The sequence below is a fragment of the Panicum hallii genome, chromosome 7 (assembly GCF_002211085.1).
Source record: "Panicum hallii strain FIL2 chromosome 7, PHallii_v3.1, whole genome shotgun sequence".
Classification (NCBI taxonomy): domain Eukaryota; kingdom Viridiplantae; phylum Streptophyta; class Magnoliopsida; order Poales; family Poaceae; genus Panicum; species Panicum hallii.
The window spans coordinates 46,188,814-46,207,261 of record NC_038048.1 but is presented as its reverse complement, the minus strand read 5'-3'; the positions used below and the strand labels follow the sequence as shown (position 1 = coordinate 46,207,261).

General features: G+C 44.8%; 1 protein-coding gene and 1 pseudogene across 4 annotated transcripts; one reads left to right on the top strand and one right to left on the bottom strand.

Moving 5' to 3' along the window:
- Positions 1-53: 53 nt before the first annotated feature.
- On the bottom strand, positions 54-5,087 carry LOC112899041 (putative glucose-6-phosphate 1-epimerase). 4 transcript variants are annotated; one of them, XR_003229970.1, is made up of 9 exons: positions 4,679-5,087; positions 2,983-3,057; positions 2,306-2,362; positions 2,064-2,224; positions 1,781-1,921; positions 1,446-1,548; positions 1,258-1,362; positions 911-1,171; positions 54-451 (listed from the first exon to the last, which is right to left on the bottom strand). XR_003229970.1 is itself a non-coding variant. In XM_025967370.1 (9 exons), the coding sequence occupies exons 1-8, from the start codon at positions 4,802-4,804 to the stop codon at positions 933-935; spliced, it is 1,002 nt and encodes a 333-aa protein (XP_025823155.1). In that variant the 5' UTR covers positions 4,805-5,081; the 3' UTR covers positions 91-451; positions 911-932. The 4 variants fall into 4 exon arrangements, 2 of the variants coding, with proteins under 2 accessions (XP_025823155.1, XP_025823154.1); XR_003229969.1 differs by having other exon boundaries at positions 54-443; positions 4,679-5,085; XM_025967370.1 differs by having other exon boundaries at positions 91-451; positions 1,263-1,362; positions 4,679-5,081.
- Positions 5,088-8,212: 3,125 nt separating this feature from the next.
- Positions 8,213-17,756, top strand: LOC112900896 (annotated as a pseudogene).
- Positions 17,757-18,448: the final 692 nt, after the last annotated feature.

Sequence of the window (18,448 nt, the reverse complement as noted above, 5' to 3'; positions counted from 1 at the left end):
GACAAATTACTCTGTTATCATAGGAAGGTAAATGCACATGTAAGTAATGCATCTAGAGTCCAAAGAAGATTTTGTCCTGCAACCACAAGAAGCTACAATGCCTGGAGCAGTTTGCACATTATGTGTGTCCATTTCCACAACATCTCTGCTTTCTAGGTTTAATATAGAACTTACATCTAAAGACAATGGATTAACGGTAAAGAGGATTTTTTTTCTTTATTTTACAACCCATGGAAGATGTTTCTTGCCTCAAACATCCATATACAGGGTATGAACACTGACTTGTCCTTTATGTCACGGAGATCCAAAAAAGGAAACCAATTCCATATCCCTTGGTTCGATATGCACCCCCAATAGAAAACAACAAAGATTTGAATAGAATAGAAGAAACATTGTGACAATCCTTGCTGCCAGTGTCCCTTATACATGATATAATGCTCTACCTGCAATGCTGGAAACATATTAGTACGAATCAAACACGGTAATCAAGAATTTGTAGAAAATATGGTCCATGATATGTGATATTTATAGTTGCCAACAAATAAAACAACAATAGACACATCAGATAGTTTTCCTCAATGTGGTTGCAACTTTAACATTCGTCCTGCACAGTTCAAAGTAAAATATCCTTACTCAATGACCTCATGATTTGTCATAATTCTTGGCAATGCATTTCCTATATTGATCAACAAATATTAAAACCAGGTTTGCTCAGCTGACACAACAAATCATATTTAGGTTGCTCGCACATGTTTTGACACAATCATGCATAAGAAAATGTATTTGGTCAACTATAGTTTTAACATAAAAGGCTCCAATAGAACATGAAGTGTACATAGTACTATGTTTGGTTTGTATTTAACTAAGTCAACAGGCTTTTTGTAGGGCCTATTAGTACTAAAAATGTTACCTGCACAGAATTACAGTAAGGACTAGCTGATTGAATCCTCTGGGACACTTGAATCCTGAATCACACGGTCAGGGTCAAGCTGACCACTGTAATAACTAGATGGCACAGCAGAAAGTTCCAACTTTCCAGTCCATTCCTCACCAGGCTTTAGAGTAACCGGCTTCTCTATAGCAGCTGCCTCCACACAAACCATGCGTTTATATTCATCATCGCCAAAATCTGACATAGCCTTTGCCTTTTTGTCCCAAGGATTCCAAACAACTGTAACAAACAATATATGAAACCTCATGAACTTCATTCTTGAATGATTTTAATGACAAGCAAACAAAGAAAAGATAAGCATTCACAAGACCAGCATCAGGAAGTCCTCCTTTCCTCACAACAAATGTTCTTTTCTTCTCGTGATCAATAATGGCAATTTTTGATGGTGTGCCCAGATATATTCTGTCCAGCTGTAAAAATTTGCATATGCTTTGCTGAGTAAGAATGCGAAATCAAGTGGATAAAGGGTGTATAAAATGCTTTGTTAACGCACTTCGGATTCAAAAACAATTGCATCTCCTTGTTCAGTGAAACGGGCTCTGTCTTGTAAGTTGTCTAGGTAATCCAGAGTTTCCAGACCTTCTACTCGCACCTCACTGAAATATCAGCATAGAGTCATGCAAAAAAAAAACATTTCTATACCCTTAAGGACAATAATTACACAATTAAGGAGTTTTGAGATCGAACAATTATATATTGACTAAAAACCAGAATCTGGTCAGACGAATTTAGATTGAGGATAAACATGATGCCACGAGATTACTTCAAAAACTTTGCTGACAGATTAATATTTCAAAGATGATGGCCATGAGAGTTGAACAAACATACCTGATATCAGAAATCTTGAAGTATGTGTGGTATGCAAAGGTGAAAGAGAATGACTTTCCATCTGCATTAGTGTTTCTTATACGTGAAGTTAGCATCAAATCACCACCAGGACTAAGTGCAACCCTCAGACGGTATTCAAAACTGCAATATAATATGTATGTGAATATAAAGCTGACTGTGCTTGCCTTCTAATGCAACAAAATCACACAGAAATATAACAAAGATAGGCCTTTCAGGCGTCCTATTGGTATCATTAAATCATATCAGCAAGTGATAAGCTCACCTATGAGGCCAGATCTTCAAATCCTCTTCCGTAGGTTTAAGGATTAAATCAATATAAGCTGTATTGGTGGTTGGCACAGGAAATGGTGGCGGATCAGTATCAATGGCCCAGACTTTATTCCTTGCAAATCCATGTTGTTCCAGATTTCCAAAGTTGGAAAACTACATCAGGAAGTGAAATTAAGATTAATATAGCAGAAGATATAGAGAAGAAAAAAGGGTGCTGGAAGGACAACGGCATACCTGTGGAAAGCAGATTGGTATTCCTCCACGTATAGCTTTTGGAGGCTTGAAAATAGCCTGACAGAACAGCAACAGTAACAATTAAATGTCAAGCAATCAAGATCAAAATGCAATTCATACTTTGGCGATATTCAAATTCCCATACTGTTCCATGTCAATAAGCACAAAAGAGCAACATAGAAGCACTGGTAACATTCACATTATTATGGCAACATGTGTCAAGTGATAATAAAGAGATAAGGGTGTATGAGAAATAGTAATGATAGAAGTTACTGTAGACATTGTTTAACTAACTGAGTTAAACAGTCCACATAACTCAGGATAAAACTTGTTGGCGATACCGCTACAGAAATTATTTCCCAAAAGAATTGAACTAATAGAGTGGTAGACACGATAGGTGTGTGTTTGTTAGCATGCATGCAACGAACTTAAAATCATTACAGGGAAGATACCACACTGAGGTTGGATGGATAGAGCAGCTGACAAGCAAGAATTTCAGGCAAAGAATAGACTATAAACTGGATCAGATCAAGCATCAAAACTTTTTAGTCATAGTCAAAAAAAAAATAGTCATGCCAAAGATGAAACTTCAATTCTAATAGTTCAATCAATTTAGACCCAAGAAAGTTACTGTAGCTGAAATACTGCTGAAAGACTATAAGGCAAAAAAAAAGCACCTTATTGCTAACGAAGAGTAACTCATCTCCATGCTCATCTTTCCATGATGTCACATGCCCACCATACAGGTACACCTAAAGGCAATGAAATAAATTATTATAAATGACTGTATGTTTGTAATAGGTGTTAAGAAACAAAAATCCTAAAAAGATATCAACACAGCATAGAGGATACAACAAAATGCAAATAATTTCTTGTGCAATTTGTATTGTTCTGTTTCTGTTCCGTTATTTCCCATGTTTAGGTACTGGAAATCATGTTGCTAATTATTTTGACAAATCATAGAGTTCACTCTGTGGTTGGTTAGTTAGGCCCAAATACCTTTCTGTTATTCATCTGACATTTTGACTCACCAAACATATAATGGCTGTGCTTATTAGTTAATGTCCAGTCAATCCAGATGGTGCAAGTCAAAGCAAGTTTAGGTGAGTTCTGCAATGGCAAGTTCAATAATTGGCATGAAAAGATTCAAGGATAATTTTCAGCAAGGTTAGGTGCCTGGGCCAACAACTGAAATAGGCAACTTAGACAAATATCACAGCCAAGTTGTGCACTCTGCACAATCTTGTCCTCTATCCATCAGCTTAAATGATCTTATGGCATTCTCACCAACATTCTGCTTCTTGATTTCAAGATACTTGAGTAGATACTGTGTCAAAGCAGAAAAGAATCCAAAATGAACACCTTGCTGCTCATCTATTATCATCAATGCCAAGCTAAAGATGCTGAAGTAAGAGAAAAGAAGAATGGAACATGAGATTTTTTTTAAATGGTGTGGAAGTTGCTTGAACCATCACTGTAAATAATCACTCCACTCCTATGAGGCCAAGCATACAAATGAATGGTCTGTGATGGCTATCCCCACGAATTCATAGCTGGCCACTATGGCATAACACATGTTTACACTTCCCTCCAATACAAAAGTGTATCATATGCCACCATTGTCATCATTCCACAGTTCTAGCAGCTAGCCAAAGGTTCAAATTCAACGACCATCTTGCTGAGCTCCCTTTCATCCTTTATAGTTCATACACAGTTTAACTAATCCAATCATCAGTAAAACCATGACTGCCATGTCCCCAGCTCCCCACAATAATAGAGCAACAGAAAAATAAAAATATCTCAAGTTGCGCTCAACCTGATGCCTTGTGTATGTATGGAAACAATGGCTGGGTAATGGATGTGATCAGAGGAATGGCTTAGCCCGAGTTGAAAATGCTCCCTGTGTTATTCGGAGTCCTTGGCTGCTTCCCGAGTACAAGGATATCTGGCTCCATGTTCAGGAATTATAGAAACACCATGATCGATCACATTAGCCACTTCTTCTCGTGTTGTGAAAATTTTGTATCACCATTGTTCGGTAACTGTTTGTGAGAAGACAAAGGATCAAAATACAAAGGGCAGACTCGGACTGGGATCAGAAGAGTGGTCTGGTACACCCTGTCACCCGGACAGGAGCCCCAGAGCTTCCATGACGAAGCCAGCCTGATCTCGCATAGGAGAATCCGCTGGTAGAGTACTACCAACCAGCTCAGCGGAGTACCGACTACGCGACTGGCGCAGCAGCTGCGGCCGACTCTGCTTCGTAACGTCCAGCGCCACGGATCTGCGCCGGGATCTGGCCGCCGGAACACTTAGCATATGGCACGGGCTGATCGGGAGGGCCGGTGAGGAGGGATGAATACATCACAGTACCTCGACGGAGCTGCCCCGGACCTCGCGGAGGACGACCTTGTCGAGGTCGTTGACACCCTTGCACTGCACCACGGGCGCCAACTCCTGCTTCTCCTCGCCGGCCGGCGTCGACGCGGAGGCCGACATGTCCCCTCCCGCGAGCAGCGTCGAGCGCGCCGGGCGGAGCAGTGGAAGTGGAGCCTGGAGGGAGAGAAGCGGAGAGGCAGGTGGGCTTAATTGGGGAATTTCCGGACAGCGCCTACTCGACTCGCCTGCCTCTCCTGCTGCGCTGGGGGGCCTAAATATAATCAAATCTTGTGATGCCTTTTTCTGATCGCGATCTGCAGCGAACTTTGCTGTTCTGGCAGCGTGTGCTCGTGTGCTTGCTTGCTTTGCTTTCTTCTGCTCAGCTCAGCTCAGCCATGGATATGCCTCGCTGGTACGTTCTGAATTCTGATGGTGTCCTCTGCTCTGCTGCAAGTATAAAGTGACGGTACTCTACTCCAAAAGGAAGTGTCCCACTTGCTTTGTGTCAACAAAGTACTTTGTCGGCGTATGTACATTTTTAGTATTTTCCACGCTATACAAGCACAGCGTGTAGAGGAGTACTGGCTAGGAGTATATTCCTAAATACCAAGCACATTACTGTGCATGGAGATACAGAGCAACAGCTTGGGAATGGAACACTTCACTATTTTGTCACTGTGAGCTCGTAGAGTAAAAAAGTTATTTGAGTTAGGCGCCATTCGGTGCTAAAAAAAAAGTTTTTTAGGAAAGGTGCTACAAAAAGTTGATGGAAAAGGGAAAAGATGGCCATTGTGTGCATTGATCTTTTTATTTTTGCGAGGAGGAATGGTCTGCTTTTGACAAGACAAAACAAAGGTAGAGGTAGCCTTTTTTCCCTCATTTAAAAAAGGGATTAAATAGACCACTAGCTTTGACACGACCCAACACAAATGGAGTCGAGCTCCATCGATTATCCTGAGGAAACTGCTGACTATCTTATCCCCAAAAATCCCTCAACTTGCTGTATCTTCGTGCAGACGAACTAGCCAGCTCGTGTTATCCGATGATCCTTTATATTTTTTTTCCCCTACTACACCAAGCGATCGGCAAGATAAAGATGGGAGCTGGGCTGAGATCTCGAGTCCCAGCAGAAGATCCAGGGCGACACGACGGCTAGGGTGCGCGCTGACGTAGCCTAGCTCGCGCCACGCCGTCGGATGGTCGCGCCGGATCCCGATCCGCGCGATGCTGACGTCGACCCACCCGGGATCGGCTTGACCGTGCCAGGTGGGCGCGGAGGGCGTGCGGGCCGCCGCGCTCACTCGCTGGGCCGCATCATGTAGTACTCGCTGGTGCGCGGGTCAAAGCCGTAGGAATCGCCGGCGGCGGCGGCTTCTTCACCGTCCGCCGCCCACCTTTATGTGAGAGCGAAGCCTACGTGACGTGAAACGGAGAACGACCTCGCTCTCAGTCTCAGCCCATGGTACGCAGCGGATCGTACACATATGGATCAACGAAACGTGGCCAGGAGGGATTTCGGCTCGGCCCATAGATATGATCGCTCCGCAGGCCCAATAATAGTGCCAGCTGTGTTGTGTTGTGTAGTACGAAAATGACTTCCCCTGGGAAGTGACCTGGCATCCAAGTGGATGAGCCGACAAGAGAAAGAAGTCTCGTCGCGTTCCAATCAAGTTGTTGCTATCGCAATTTGCAAATGCAACCCATCATCATGGATCCTCACTTATTGAGCCCAATAGTATTGCAGAGAGTTTTTTCTTCTTCTTCTTTTCTTCTGCTTTCTTTTTCTAGGAGCATTTTTTTTCTTTTGCTTCCGAAGATAGACTAAGGGCCTAAACTTTAGGTGGCTAAATTTAGCTGTTCGAGATCCAAACAGCCTAACTAAAAGACCATCTAAAATTTAGCTGAGTTTATATGTTTCAACACAGTTAAAGTCAGCTAAATTTTTTAGCTGGATCTATTAGCTGGAGGATCCAAACACCCCAGCTAAAATTTAGCTGGGAGAACTTTTAGCTGGTTAAAATTTAGCTTTAAAATTTAATCTAGCTAAATTTTAGTTGGATGGATCCAAATAGGATCTAAAAAAATGGAGGGTGGAGTATGTTTGATTTCATCTCCATGTATGGGATAGGAGACAAAGTTTGTCTTACTAACATATGTGAATTGGGGATGTTTCACCACCATTTGCTTCGTTCAAAAACTGGGATGAGAACGTTTGATTTACTATTTTCCTTAGCATGGACCAAACATACCTCAAAACAAAACAAGAACTCTGCACCAAATCGCTAAAGAGACGCACAGTACAAGTTAAGACTTCCATACTAGTATTTATTTTTTAAAAAAAATAATAGCTATCTGAGGAATCACCCATATCCCAATCTGTGCCACACCTCACACCGGTGGAGTATTGGATCCCTCTGGTCCATTTGTCGATTCCCGAGGGTCGATAGCGCTGACGGGGAGGTTCACGTTCACCTCACCTGGGGCAGCGCGGCCAAGGTCGGACGGGGACGTGTGCATCCAGGGAGGGGAACGCTACGCTAGCTCACCTGAGCTCAAGAACCAAGGAGCGGGATATGAATTCTGATGCAACCCCGAGCAACATGATATTCTACCATGCAACGCCAACGCAGAACGCACACGGCGGCCGAGCCAAGCCACGCCTTGGACGCATTTAAAATCAGGCCTCCGCGCGCCACGGCACAATGCGACCCGTCCAGGACATCCAAGCATCACCGTTGGACGACCCACATCACGGCACGATGAGATGTTGGATTAATTGGGCCAAGCGCGTATTAAATCAATTAATCATATAATTCCAAGGATCATAAGAAATGGTGGTAGTTACGCTAGTGGTTAGATCACTTTAAAAATTTTAAAAATTGAGATGGTCTCTAACCAACTTATAAGATGGAATCTTTTCATAAGGATAAGAAGGGATAGCAGGGTGCCACACGAGCCCTCGCTTATCTTACCTCCTCCTCCTCCTCTTCTTCTCCAAAGGGCTCCTAGTGTTGCCTACATATACGGTCTTCCTCTCTTCTTTCACGCGAATGAACAATTTGGGGAGTGTTCTTTTCTACACCGCATCGAGCGGGACGACTACATCAATAAGCACTATGTTGACTAGTGCATCCGGCTCTGCCGCTGGGTATGTTTCTCATATATGCTGAATCAAATTCATGATAAGTAGTATTATCTGTATTGTATATTCATCACGTTTAGATCACACTTACACATACCTAATGTCACAAACCTATTGGTTATCTTTTTCTAGATTAAATTGCTACTGAAATTGCCTAAATTTCTAACAATCCAAAAACGTGATAGGCAATTTTTGGTTTCCGGCTTTGCACAACTGTTGAAACCGAATATTTTTGAGGGTGCTCATTCAAGAGGTGGCATCAAAGGTGTATTTTATGGTTGACTGCTATGCACTTCTATTTTGTTGTCGAACCTGGACCGCTTGGACAGCGTACTGCTGAGGATCAGCAGCGGTTCAAAGATACGGATACTACATTTAAGGGGGAAATGATCGGCGTGCTAGGAGACTCCATAGTGGATACATATGTGACGACGTCCACTAGTAAAGAGATGTGTGATGTTCTAGAGGCCAAATATGGAGCTTCTGATGCCGGTAGCGAGTTGTACGTCGTGGAGCAGTTTCATAACTACAGAATGGTTGAGGGCCGTTCTATGGTAGAACAAGCTTATGATATACAAACACTGGTGAAAGAACTCGAGAATTTTGGTTGTGAGCTGCTGGAGAAGTTTGTGGCGGGCTGCAACATTGCCAAGCTGCCACAAACTTGGACTGATTTTGCTACTTCTTTGAAATATAAGAGATAATAGTTTGGCATTGCCGATCAGGATTGGCTCTTTGGATGTTGAAGAGAAGGCGAGAGCTAAAGATGTCCGCGGCAAGAAAGTTGTTAAGACAAATTTTAGTGCTCATGTGGTACAGAAAGGTCCTCAAAATTCTCATAAGAAGAAATTCAAGCAGGAGCTCAAACAAAAGAACACTACTTCTTTTAAGAAGAAGAAGAAGAACCAACAGAACAAAGGAAAGGGCAAGTGTTATACTTGTGGTGTCGAGGGACACTACGCTTAAGAATGCGAGAAGAGCATGTATAGGCACAAGAAATCTGCAAACATGATTGATTTTGATAGGGGAACATCGGAGTATGGTAATTTATTGCCTACAGTTCTTTCAGTTTGTCATACTCTTGATTGGTGGATTGATGCTGGTGCTAATATTCATGTGTGTGCTGATATTTCTTTATTTTCTTCTTATCAGGTCGGGAGGACTTCCTTTTTGTTGATGAGAAATGGACATGTGCCACTGTTTGTGGTGTTGGTACGGTCGATCTGAAATTTATTTCGGAAAAGACTGTGCAGCTGAAGAACGTGTAGCATAAACCCTTAATAAGAAAAATTTTAATTAGTGGTTCTTTGCTGTGTTGAGATGGCTATAAACTTATGTTTGAGTCAAATAAATGTATTATGTATAAGAATGAAAATTTTATTGGTAAAGGCAATAAGAGCGAAGGTTGTTCCGCTTGTCTTTATCGGATGCTTGTTTTAATTATGTTAACCTTGTGAGCCATGACATTGAGATAAATATTTGGCATTCATGTTTATGTCATATAAATTTTGGTTGTATGACTTGCTTAGCTGGTATGAATTTAATCCTGAAATTTGATTTGGTCAAAGGTTCTAAATGTCATGTGTGTGTGTGCAATCGAAGCAACCTCGCAAGCCTCATAAGGCTGCTGCAGCGAGGGACTTAGCACCATTAGAACAAATCCATTCTGATTTGTGTGAAATGAATGGTGAATTGACTAAAGGTGGCAAAAGATATTTTATGACGTTCATAGATGACTGCACTGGATTTTACTAGGTGTACTTGTTAAAATCAAAAGATGAGGCGTTACATTATTTTAAGATCTATAAAGCCGAGGTTGAAAATCAACTTGAGAGAAAGATAAAATATGTTAGATCGGATCAAGGTGGAGAGTATTTCTCAAATGAGTTCAATTTATTTTGTGAGGAATATGGCATTGTTCGCGAGAGAACACCACCTTATTCTTCTCAGTCAAATGGAGTGGCTGCAAGGAAGAACCGCTCTCTAACTAGATGGTCAACGCTATGTTAGATACGGCGAGACTTTTCTGGGAATGGTGGGGTGAGACCATTTTGATAGCCTGCCATACTCTTAACAGAGTTCCTATGAAAAATAAAAAGAAAACACCATTCGATGAATGGGAAAATAGAAGATCGATACTCTCATATTTGCGTGCTTGGGGTTGTTTAGCAAAAGTGAACGTGCTAATTGCTAAGAAACGCAAACTCGGATCGAAAACAGTTGATTGCATCTTTCTAGACTATGCTATTCATAATGTTGGGTATAGGTTCTTGATAATAAAATCTGGAGTACTTGACATGCATGTTGGGATAATTATGGAGTTCAAAGATGCTATATTTTTAAGATAGAGTTTCTTATGAAAAATACACCTAGAACTTCTAGTCATGAATCTATTTTATTTCCTGAGACACTTGAACAGGTCAAACACGCCGAAACTGAAACCCATACGGAATATCTAGAGGAGGATGGTAATGAAGCTCCTAAAAGGAGCGAGAGACAAAAGTCTTTTGGTGATGATTTCATTATATACCTTGTGAATGATACTCCAAGAACTATTGAAAAGGCATACTCCTCTCATAACGCTGACTATTGGAAGGAAGCGGTGCGAAGTGAGATGGATTCGATTATGTCTAATGAAACTTGGGAGATTGTTGATCGTCCTTTCAGGTGCAAACCTGTGGGACGTAAATGGGTGTTCAAGTAAAAGCATAGGCCTGATGGTACTATTAAAAATTACAAGGCAAGACTTGTGGCCAAGGGTTATACCCAGAAAGAAGGCGAAGATTATTTTGACATTCACCAGTTGCCCGTTTGACGACCATACGAGTGTTACTTTCCTTGGCTGTCTTACATGGCCTTCTCGTTCATCAGATGGATGTTAAGACAGCTTTCTTGAATGGAGAGCTTGAGGAAGAGATCGATATGGATCAGCCAGATGGTTTTGTAGCAAATGTTCAAGAGGGAAAAATACGTAAGTTATTGAAATCTTTGTACAACCTGAAGCAAGCACCTAAACAGTGGAATGAGAAGCTCGATAATACTTTGACATCAGCTGACTTTGTTGTGAATGAAACTGATAAATATGTTTATTATCGGTATGGTGGGGAAGAAGGTGTGATCTTGTGTTTATATGTGGATGATATACTAATCTTTGTAAATTATATTAATGTGATCAAGGAAGTGAAAGACTTTTTGTCTAGTAAATTTGAAATCAAAGATATGGGAGAGGGTGATGTTATTCTTAACATAAAGCTATTAAGGGAAGGAAATGGTGGGGTTACTCTTATGCAATCCCGCTACATAGAAAAGATGCTGAATCGCTTTGGATATAGTGATTGCACATCTGCTCCAACTCCTTATAATCCGAGCGTGCTATTGAGAAAAAAATTGGAAAATAGCACGAGATCAATTGAGATATTCAAAAATTGTTGGCTCTCTTATGTATTTGGCTAGCGCAATGAGGCCGAACATCTCATTTCCAGTGAGCAAACTTAGCCGATTCGTGTTAAATTCGGGAGATGATCACTAGCATACTCTTGGAAGGGTGTTGCACTATCTGAAAGGGACTATGAGCTATGACATTCACTGTACCGGGTACCCGAGGGTACCGGAGGGTTACTGTGATGCAAACTGGATATTTGATGCTGATAAGATTTACGCGGATATGTGTTCTCACTTGGAGGTGGCGCTCAAGCAAACCATCTTAACGAGGTCAACAATGGAAGAAAAACTTACAGCATTAGATACCGCCACAGTTGAGGCTAAGTGGCTTCGTGAACTCCTTATGAATTTACCGGTAGTTGAGAAACTAATACCAGCTATTTCTATGGACCGTAATAATCAGACGGTGATAATCAAGGTGAACAGTTCTAAGGATAACATGAAGTCTACTAGGCATGTGAAAAGGAGGTTAAAATCTGTTAGAAAACTGAGAAACTCCGGAGTAATAGCATTGGATTAAGTCCATACATCTAAGAATCTGGCAGATCAATTTACAAAGGATCCATCACGTAATGTGATAGAATGTGCATCGAGGGAATTGGGCTGGAGACCCACCTGAGAAATTATTCCATAGTGGTAACATGTTCTATGTGATCGGAGATTCCGTGAAATAGAATGGTGTAACAAACTAGTGGTTGAATGATAGAGAGACCCCTTATGGTAAGGTCCAGATCGTTTGAGATGCACGTTTCTCCTAAGTTATGTGGCAGGATGATTAATTTCTTAATGTGATCCGAGTGGCTTGTTTAAGCAGGGATGTTGTCCAACGGAACATCTAGAAGGAACATACGACTGCTAGTCACAGTCTATGAGATCGGGTAATCTCTAGAGACTCATGAAAGGCACAGGAGTACGATTTATATACTCCAAAAAGAGGGGATGCATTCGCAGCCTTGTATCGGTCAAGGGCTTAAGTGAAACCTGTTCGCACAAAACTGTCAATTCAAGCCATAGTCTATTGTTCAGTTGTGTACAAGCGTAACTTATATTATAGGTGGATGTTCAATCATAAACAGATCTCCATAGAAATATCGGTATATCAAAATAACAGTGAAAATGAGAATTTCAAATCTATGCCTTGGAATTTAGTTGGGATTGTTGGATTAATTAGGCCAAGAGCCTACTAAATCAATTAATCATATAATTTCAAGGCCCATAGAAAATGGTGGTAGTTACACTAGTGGTTAATCCACCTTCGAAGTAGTGAGGGTCCCTAGCCAACTTATAAGGTGGAGTCTTTTCACATCGGTAAGAAGGACAAAAAGGGATAGCAGGGTGCCACGTGCGCGCGCTCACTTGCCTCGCCTCGCCGAGGCGTGGCGTGGCGTGGCGTGCCGAGCTGAGCACGACGTGGTGTGCTGGGTTTGGGCGTGTTTTGTAGTTTTGAACTCTGATTGATGACAAGTAAATGACGCTACTTGATGGCAATTGTAACCGGTAACTGACCACCAATGACCAGTAACTTAAGGCTATCATGGCAGTGGGTTACTGGTAACTAATGCTAGTTGATAGCTGCAATGAACCTGGACACCCAAAGATCTCCTAGTGCCTACATATACGGCCTTCCTCTCTTCTTTCACGCGAACAAACAACATATCTTTCCACTGCTATTGCTGCTCCTCTATGTCTCCGTTCCAGTGCTTGTACGCACAAGTACTGGAAGAGTAGGCCTCCGAAACGCTACTGTCCTTGAGTTTACCTGCTCGGGTAAAGGCCGACAATCACATTTTTGGGGAGTGTCCGCTGGCGGCACGACTACTCGCATCGTCTTCTTCTTCCTGGTGGTGCGGTGATCGTCTTCTTCCTGGAGTTTCCAGTGATCGGCACTTCTTCCTTTCTACACTGCATCGAGCGGGACGACTACATCAATAGGCACATGTCCACTAGTGCATCCGGCTCTGCCGCCTGGGTATGTTTCTCATATGTGCTGGATCAAATTTATGATAAGTAGTATCATCTGTATATTCATCATGCTAAGATCACACTTGCACATATCTGATGTTACAAACTTGTTGGTTATCTTTTTCTAGATAAAATTGATACTGAAATTGCCTAAATTTCTAACAGCAGAAGCAAGCTCCATCACGGCCAGCAGATCGGCTTGTGCCGCCGCGGCGCCCCGTTGTCCTTCATGGGCGCGGCCGGTCCTCGTGCTGGCGGCTGCCCTTTCGCGGCTCGGGAAACGGCTACGGTCAGCCAGCGCCTCCCTAGGCCAGGGCGTGTCGGGGAAGCCGGGCGCCATTGCCGACTCGGCGCTGGGAGCCTCGGCGTTGAGGACTGGCGTGCAGGTTAGAGGCAAGCTCCAGCTGCAGAACTTCGCTGACGCCGCCAGCAGCCGGCTTAGGCTGTCCATCCAGCTTGTCAGCGCCATTGTCCCCGGTACACAAACTACGGCTAATCGACTAGCTATAAAAATGTTCAACTAGTTCACTATAGAAATGCTTATTAATCTCAGTTGGGAAACCCCCTTTAGTCCTAATTTGCCAACCAACCCTTCAGGTCCGCAGGAATCAAGCTCAAGACCTCCTGCCTCGTGTATATTTTTCTTACCACCCCACCTACATTGCACATTTCTATATATGAGACCCCCGCGGCTCCGTGGATGCTCAGCGTGTCCACGTCAGCAAAAAATTTACTGCCCATTCGATGTATATCGGACGGTAAAGATCACACCGAGGTAATAAATGCCCACCAACTTTTCTCCGCGTTGACACCATGCTTGAAGTGGTGGCGTGGAGTCGTAAAGTGAACAGCCCGCCTCGAGCTTCACTCCACTGAACTTTCAAATCACCAGACCCTGCAGCGAGCTCCTCTTCCTAGCAGCTCCTAGCCTTGTTTGGCAATGCTAGAATTCTAGCACGCACACATCCCGGAAAAAAAAAATCTCGCATGCATGAATCACTAAATAAAGTCTATTTGCAAAAATTTTTTAGGGATGGGTGTAACTTTTCGCGACGAATTTAATGACGGTAATTAATTGATAATTAGCTATAGTGATGCTACCGTAACCATTCTCTAATCGCGAAAGGCTCATTAGATTCTTCAGGGTCACTAGCGCGGGGTTCTGAAGTTGGTTTTGTAAACTGACTTTGTTTGACATCATAATTAGTGGTCAAAGTTTGTTACTATTCACTAGCTCTACAATTCTTCCCAAACCAAACAAGGCCCGTGTGAACCCGCGTCAATTTTACTGCCGATTCGATGTTTATCGGACGGTAAAAATAGGCCCCGTTTAGTTCCCAAAATTTTCCCTACAGTACCCGTCACATCGAATCTTTCGACACATGCATGAAGCATTAAATGTAGTTGCAAAAATAACTAATTACAAAGACTAACTGATCACGAGACAAATTTTTTAAACCTAATTAATTCATGATTGGACATTATAGGCCCCGTTTAGTTCCAAAATTTTCCCTACAGTACCCATCACATCAAATCTTTCGACGCATGAAGCATTAAATGTAGTTGCAAAAATAACTAATTACACAGACTAACTGATCAGTACGAGATAAATTTTTTAAACCTAATTAGTTTATGATTGAACATTATTTGTCGAGCAAAAACGAAACGTGCTACAAGAACTTTTCACCCAACTTTTTACGAACTAAACACGGCCATACCCAAAATTTTTCCTACAGTATCAAGTTACAACCAGCAACAATGCATTGTAGTTTATTTTATCCAAGTTAGAATATGCAGTGCCGCAGTGGGAAACCACTTTGGTAGAAAAGCGGTATAGATGCACATCCCTCTTAGTGATGATTAGCAGTAACAATAGCTGAATCATTCTGCAAGTATTAGCTGTCATTGTACTTTGAAGAACTCTAGCACTATCTACACTCTGTGTACTAAGCTAATATTATCGTGCACTAATCCCATTTCGAGCATCATATATTTGCTTCCAAATAATCAATGTACTGAGGAATACCTATTATTAAGCTGATATAGCAGTCTACTAAATCTAAACTATATTTTACCTCTCGAATGTTACAAAGCTCCCAAATGTACTTTTTTTTTACCCATTACGTATAGACTGCAGCCCATTACAATTTACATAGCACATCTCATGAAACAGAGCCCCCAAATGTATACTCTTTTTTGGGCCATTTAATATGGAATGCAGCCCATTACAGATTACATGGTCCATCACATGAATATTCGACTTCATCTAAATTGAGATCCATTACACTTTTTTTACCATCGTATATTACAAATTAATAATTAAACCAATAAACACCTCCGATCTACGCGCGCGCAATCCACTAGTGTGACTCTAGATTGACCCGTGAAGAAACCGCATCATATCCTCGGTCGGAGAGCAGGGCGCCACTGGAAGAGGAGATTTACGTCCCATGCGACGAGCGCGTCGGCTACGGCAGCGTGCCGACGCTGACGCTTCCGCCATTGGGTGGGCACTTCAGCTCGCTCGCCGACGTCTACCGCCTCTTCGGCCTCGACGACCTCGGCTGGTCCCGGAGGTCAAGGGGATCATCAACAGCAGCGCGCTGCTCCCCGTCGCCTCCCGGGTCATCTCAGGTGCTGCGATCAATAGCGTCGTATCAGCTGTGTATGTGCTCACTGAAACATGCTTCCGATTTTTGTGCAGTGAACCCAACGAATTGGCGGAGAGACGAAGAATTCGCCCAGCAGATGATCGCCGGGGCGAACCCGCTGTGCATCAAGCGCGTCACCAGCTTTCCACTGACCAGCAAGCTTGACCACAATGTATTCGGCGATCAGGACAGCAAGATGACCAGAGATCACGTTGAGAAGAATCTGGGTGGCATGACCGTGCAGGTGCGTTCTAGGCAAATGCTCAAAAGGGGGAAGTTCCAGAGCTTTCAATCTCTTTTCTTCTGAAGATAGAGGGTGCGGACGCGCGCGCGGCTGAATTTGCAGGCTGTGGAGGAGGGGAGGCTGTTCATCGTGGACCATCACGACGGGGTGATGCCGTACCTGAAGCGCATCAACGAGCTCCCAGGCGAGGAGGAGAAGGCCGAGATCTCGCGGCGGAAGGCGTACGCCGCCAGAACGCTCCTGTTCTTGGAACGTGAGGGCTCGACGCTGAAACCGCTCGCGATCGAGCTCAGCTCGCCGCACCCGGGGCACGAGCGTCGGCGCGGTCAGCACGGTGTACACCCCGCCGGACAGCGGAGACACCACGGCCGGCAGGTTCTAGGCGCGGGAGCTCGCCAAGGCCCACGCCGCCGCCCACGACACCTTCAAGAACAACTTCGTCACTCTCTGGTACGCTTCAGTGCGATTACCTACGCGATTTGAGATGATGCCAATGCAAGTATGCAACAATATCCATGTGTTGTAGGCTCAACACGCACGCGTCCATGGAGCCGATCGTGAATTCGTGATCGCGACGAACCGGCAGCTGAGCGTCCTGAACCCGATCCACATCAACACCGTCGCACGCCATATCATCGTCGGTTCTGGCGACCAGAGAAAGAACGGCAGCATCTTCCGCGGCATACACGAGTTCACCTACTTCCCCAGTAAGCACAACATGGAGATGTCCTCAATGGCACACAAGGCCTGGAACTTCACAGAGCTTGCTCTCCCCAACGATCTCATCAAGAGGTACTCTGTATGAATGGTAACTCGATCATGCCTCGTGGCATAGTAATTAACACCCTGTCACTCATGGTTATTCTGAACTGTGGTTGGTGCTTCTGCAGAGGTTTGGCGAGAGGCGACCCGAAGAACCCGGAGGAGCTGGAGCTGCTGATAAAGGACTACCCGTACGCGGTGGACGGGCTCGAGATGTGGGCGGCGATCAAGAAATGGGTCGCGGACTACTGCGCCGTCTACTACGCCGGCGACGGCGCCGTGGCGAGGGACAAGGAGCTGCAAGGGTGGTGGAGCGAGGTCAGGAGCGTCGGGCACGGCGACCTGCGCAACGCGCCGTGGTGGCCGGCGATGGACTCCGTCGCCGATCTCGTGGAGGCCTGCGCCACCATCATCTGGTTGGGGTCGGCGTACCACGCGGCCGTCAGTTTCGGGCAGTACGACCACCAGGGCTTCATCCCCAACGGCCCCTCCCTCACCACCGGGCCCGTGCCTGCCTCCGGGGCTAAGGTGACGGAGTCGGAGTTCCTAGGGAGCATCACGCCGGTGACCGAGGCGCTGGGGGTTCATGTCGATTTCCTCGGGGCCCCTAGCGCTGGCGGGGGAGGTGTATCTGGGCAGCGGCCGGACACGGAGCTGTGGACGAACGAGCAGAGCAGAGCGCCGCCAAGTCGCTGGCGGAGTTCCAGGCAAGGCTGAAGGAGGTCGCCGAGAACATCGAGAGGCGGAACGCTGACCCCAAGCTGAAGAACCGGACGGGGACGGTGGAGGTGCCCTACATGCTGCTCAAGCCGACGGCACAGCCTGAGCCGATGCTCTGCGGCATCCCTAACAGCATCACCGTTTGATCGGAGCTAGCGGAGGTCGCCGGCGGCATCGGGACCTCGCCGGGAGCACCATGTCTTCGGCACCAATATTTTCAAAATGCCCCCTCGTTTGGATCGCGAATCCATAATCGCGATCCGATTATTTATATATACACCCCTACATATTTTTAGATACACCCCTAATTCGGATCGCGATTGATAGTTGCGATCCGAATATTTGCATATACACCCCGGTTTTATCAAATAACCCCCTGGCGGCATCCTAATTTTATAAATAAGCCGCTCGGTTGCATCAGCTCCTGCTCCGGCCCGTCCGCCGGCCGTTGCTGCTGCCGCCGGCCACCCATCTGCCACCCCAGCCGGAAGCTCAAACACCCCATCGCTCGCAGTCCCTAAATCCAGCTCTCCACTCCCCTAATTCGAGCAGGATGGAGCCAAGGACCTGACGAGGCGCGCACGATTCAACAAGATCCAAGCCGGGCCGTCACTAGCCGTGCGTTTGAAGCTCGCAAGATCGGGTGACCATGGCGGCGGCTGCACGCCTTCGTCTCGCACTGGATCGCGGAATTAGATGCAAGGAGACCATGGCAGTTCGACTACCAGGGCTTCATCCCTAACGGCCCCTCCCTCACCACCGGGCCCGTGCCGGCCCGCCGGGGCGGAGGTGAGAAGTCAGAGTTCCCGTGGAGCATCACGCCGGTGACCGAGGCGCTGGGA

What these genes read in the sequence shown, in the direction of transcription:
- LOC112899041 (XM_025967370.1), bottom strand. Translation starts at nt 4,804, where the DNA reads ATGTCGGCCTCCGCGTCGACGCCGGCCGGCGAGGAGAAGCAGGAGTTG. An exon ending in TCCGGGGCAGCTCCGTCGAG is followed by an intron (nt 3,058 to 4,678) that starts GTACTGTGATGT and finishes CATTGCCTTTAG; the next exon opens with GTGTACCTGTATGGTGGGCA. An exon ending in TACCAATCTGCTTTCCACAG is followed by an intron (nt 2,225 to 2,305) that starts GTATGCCGTTGT and finishes TTCCTGATGTAG; the next exon opens with TTTTCCAACTTTGGAAATCT.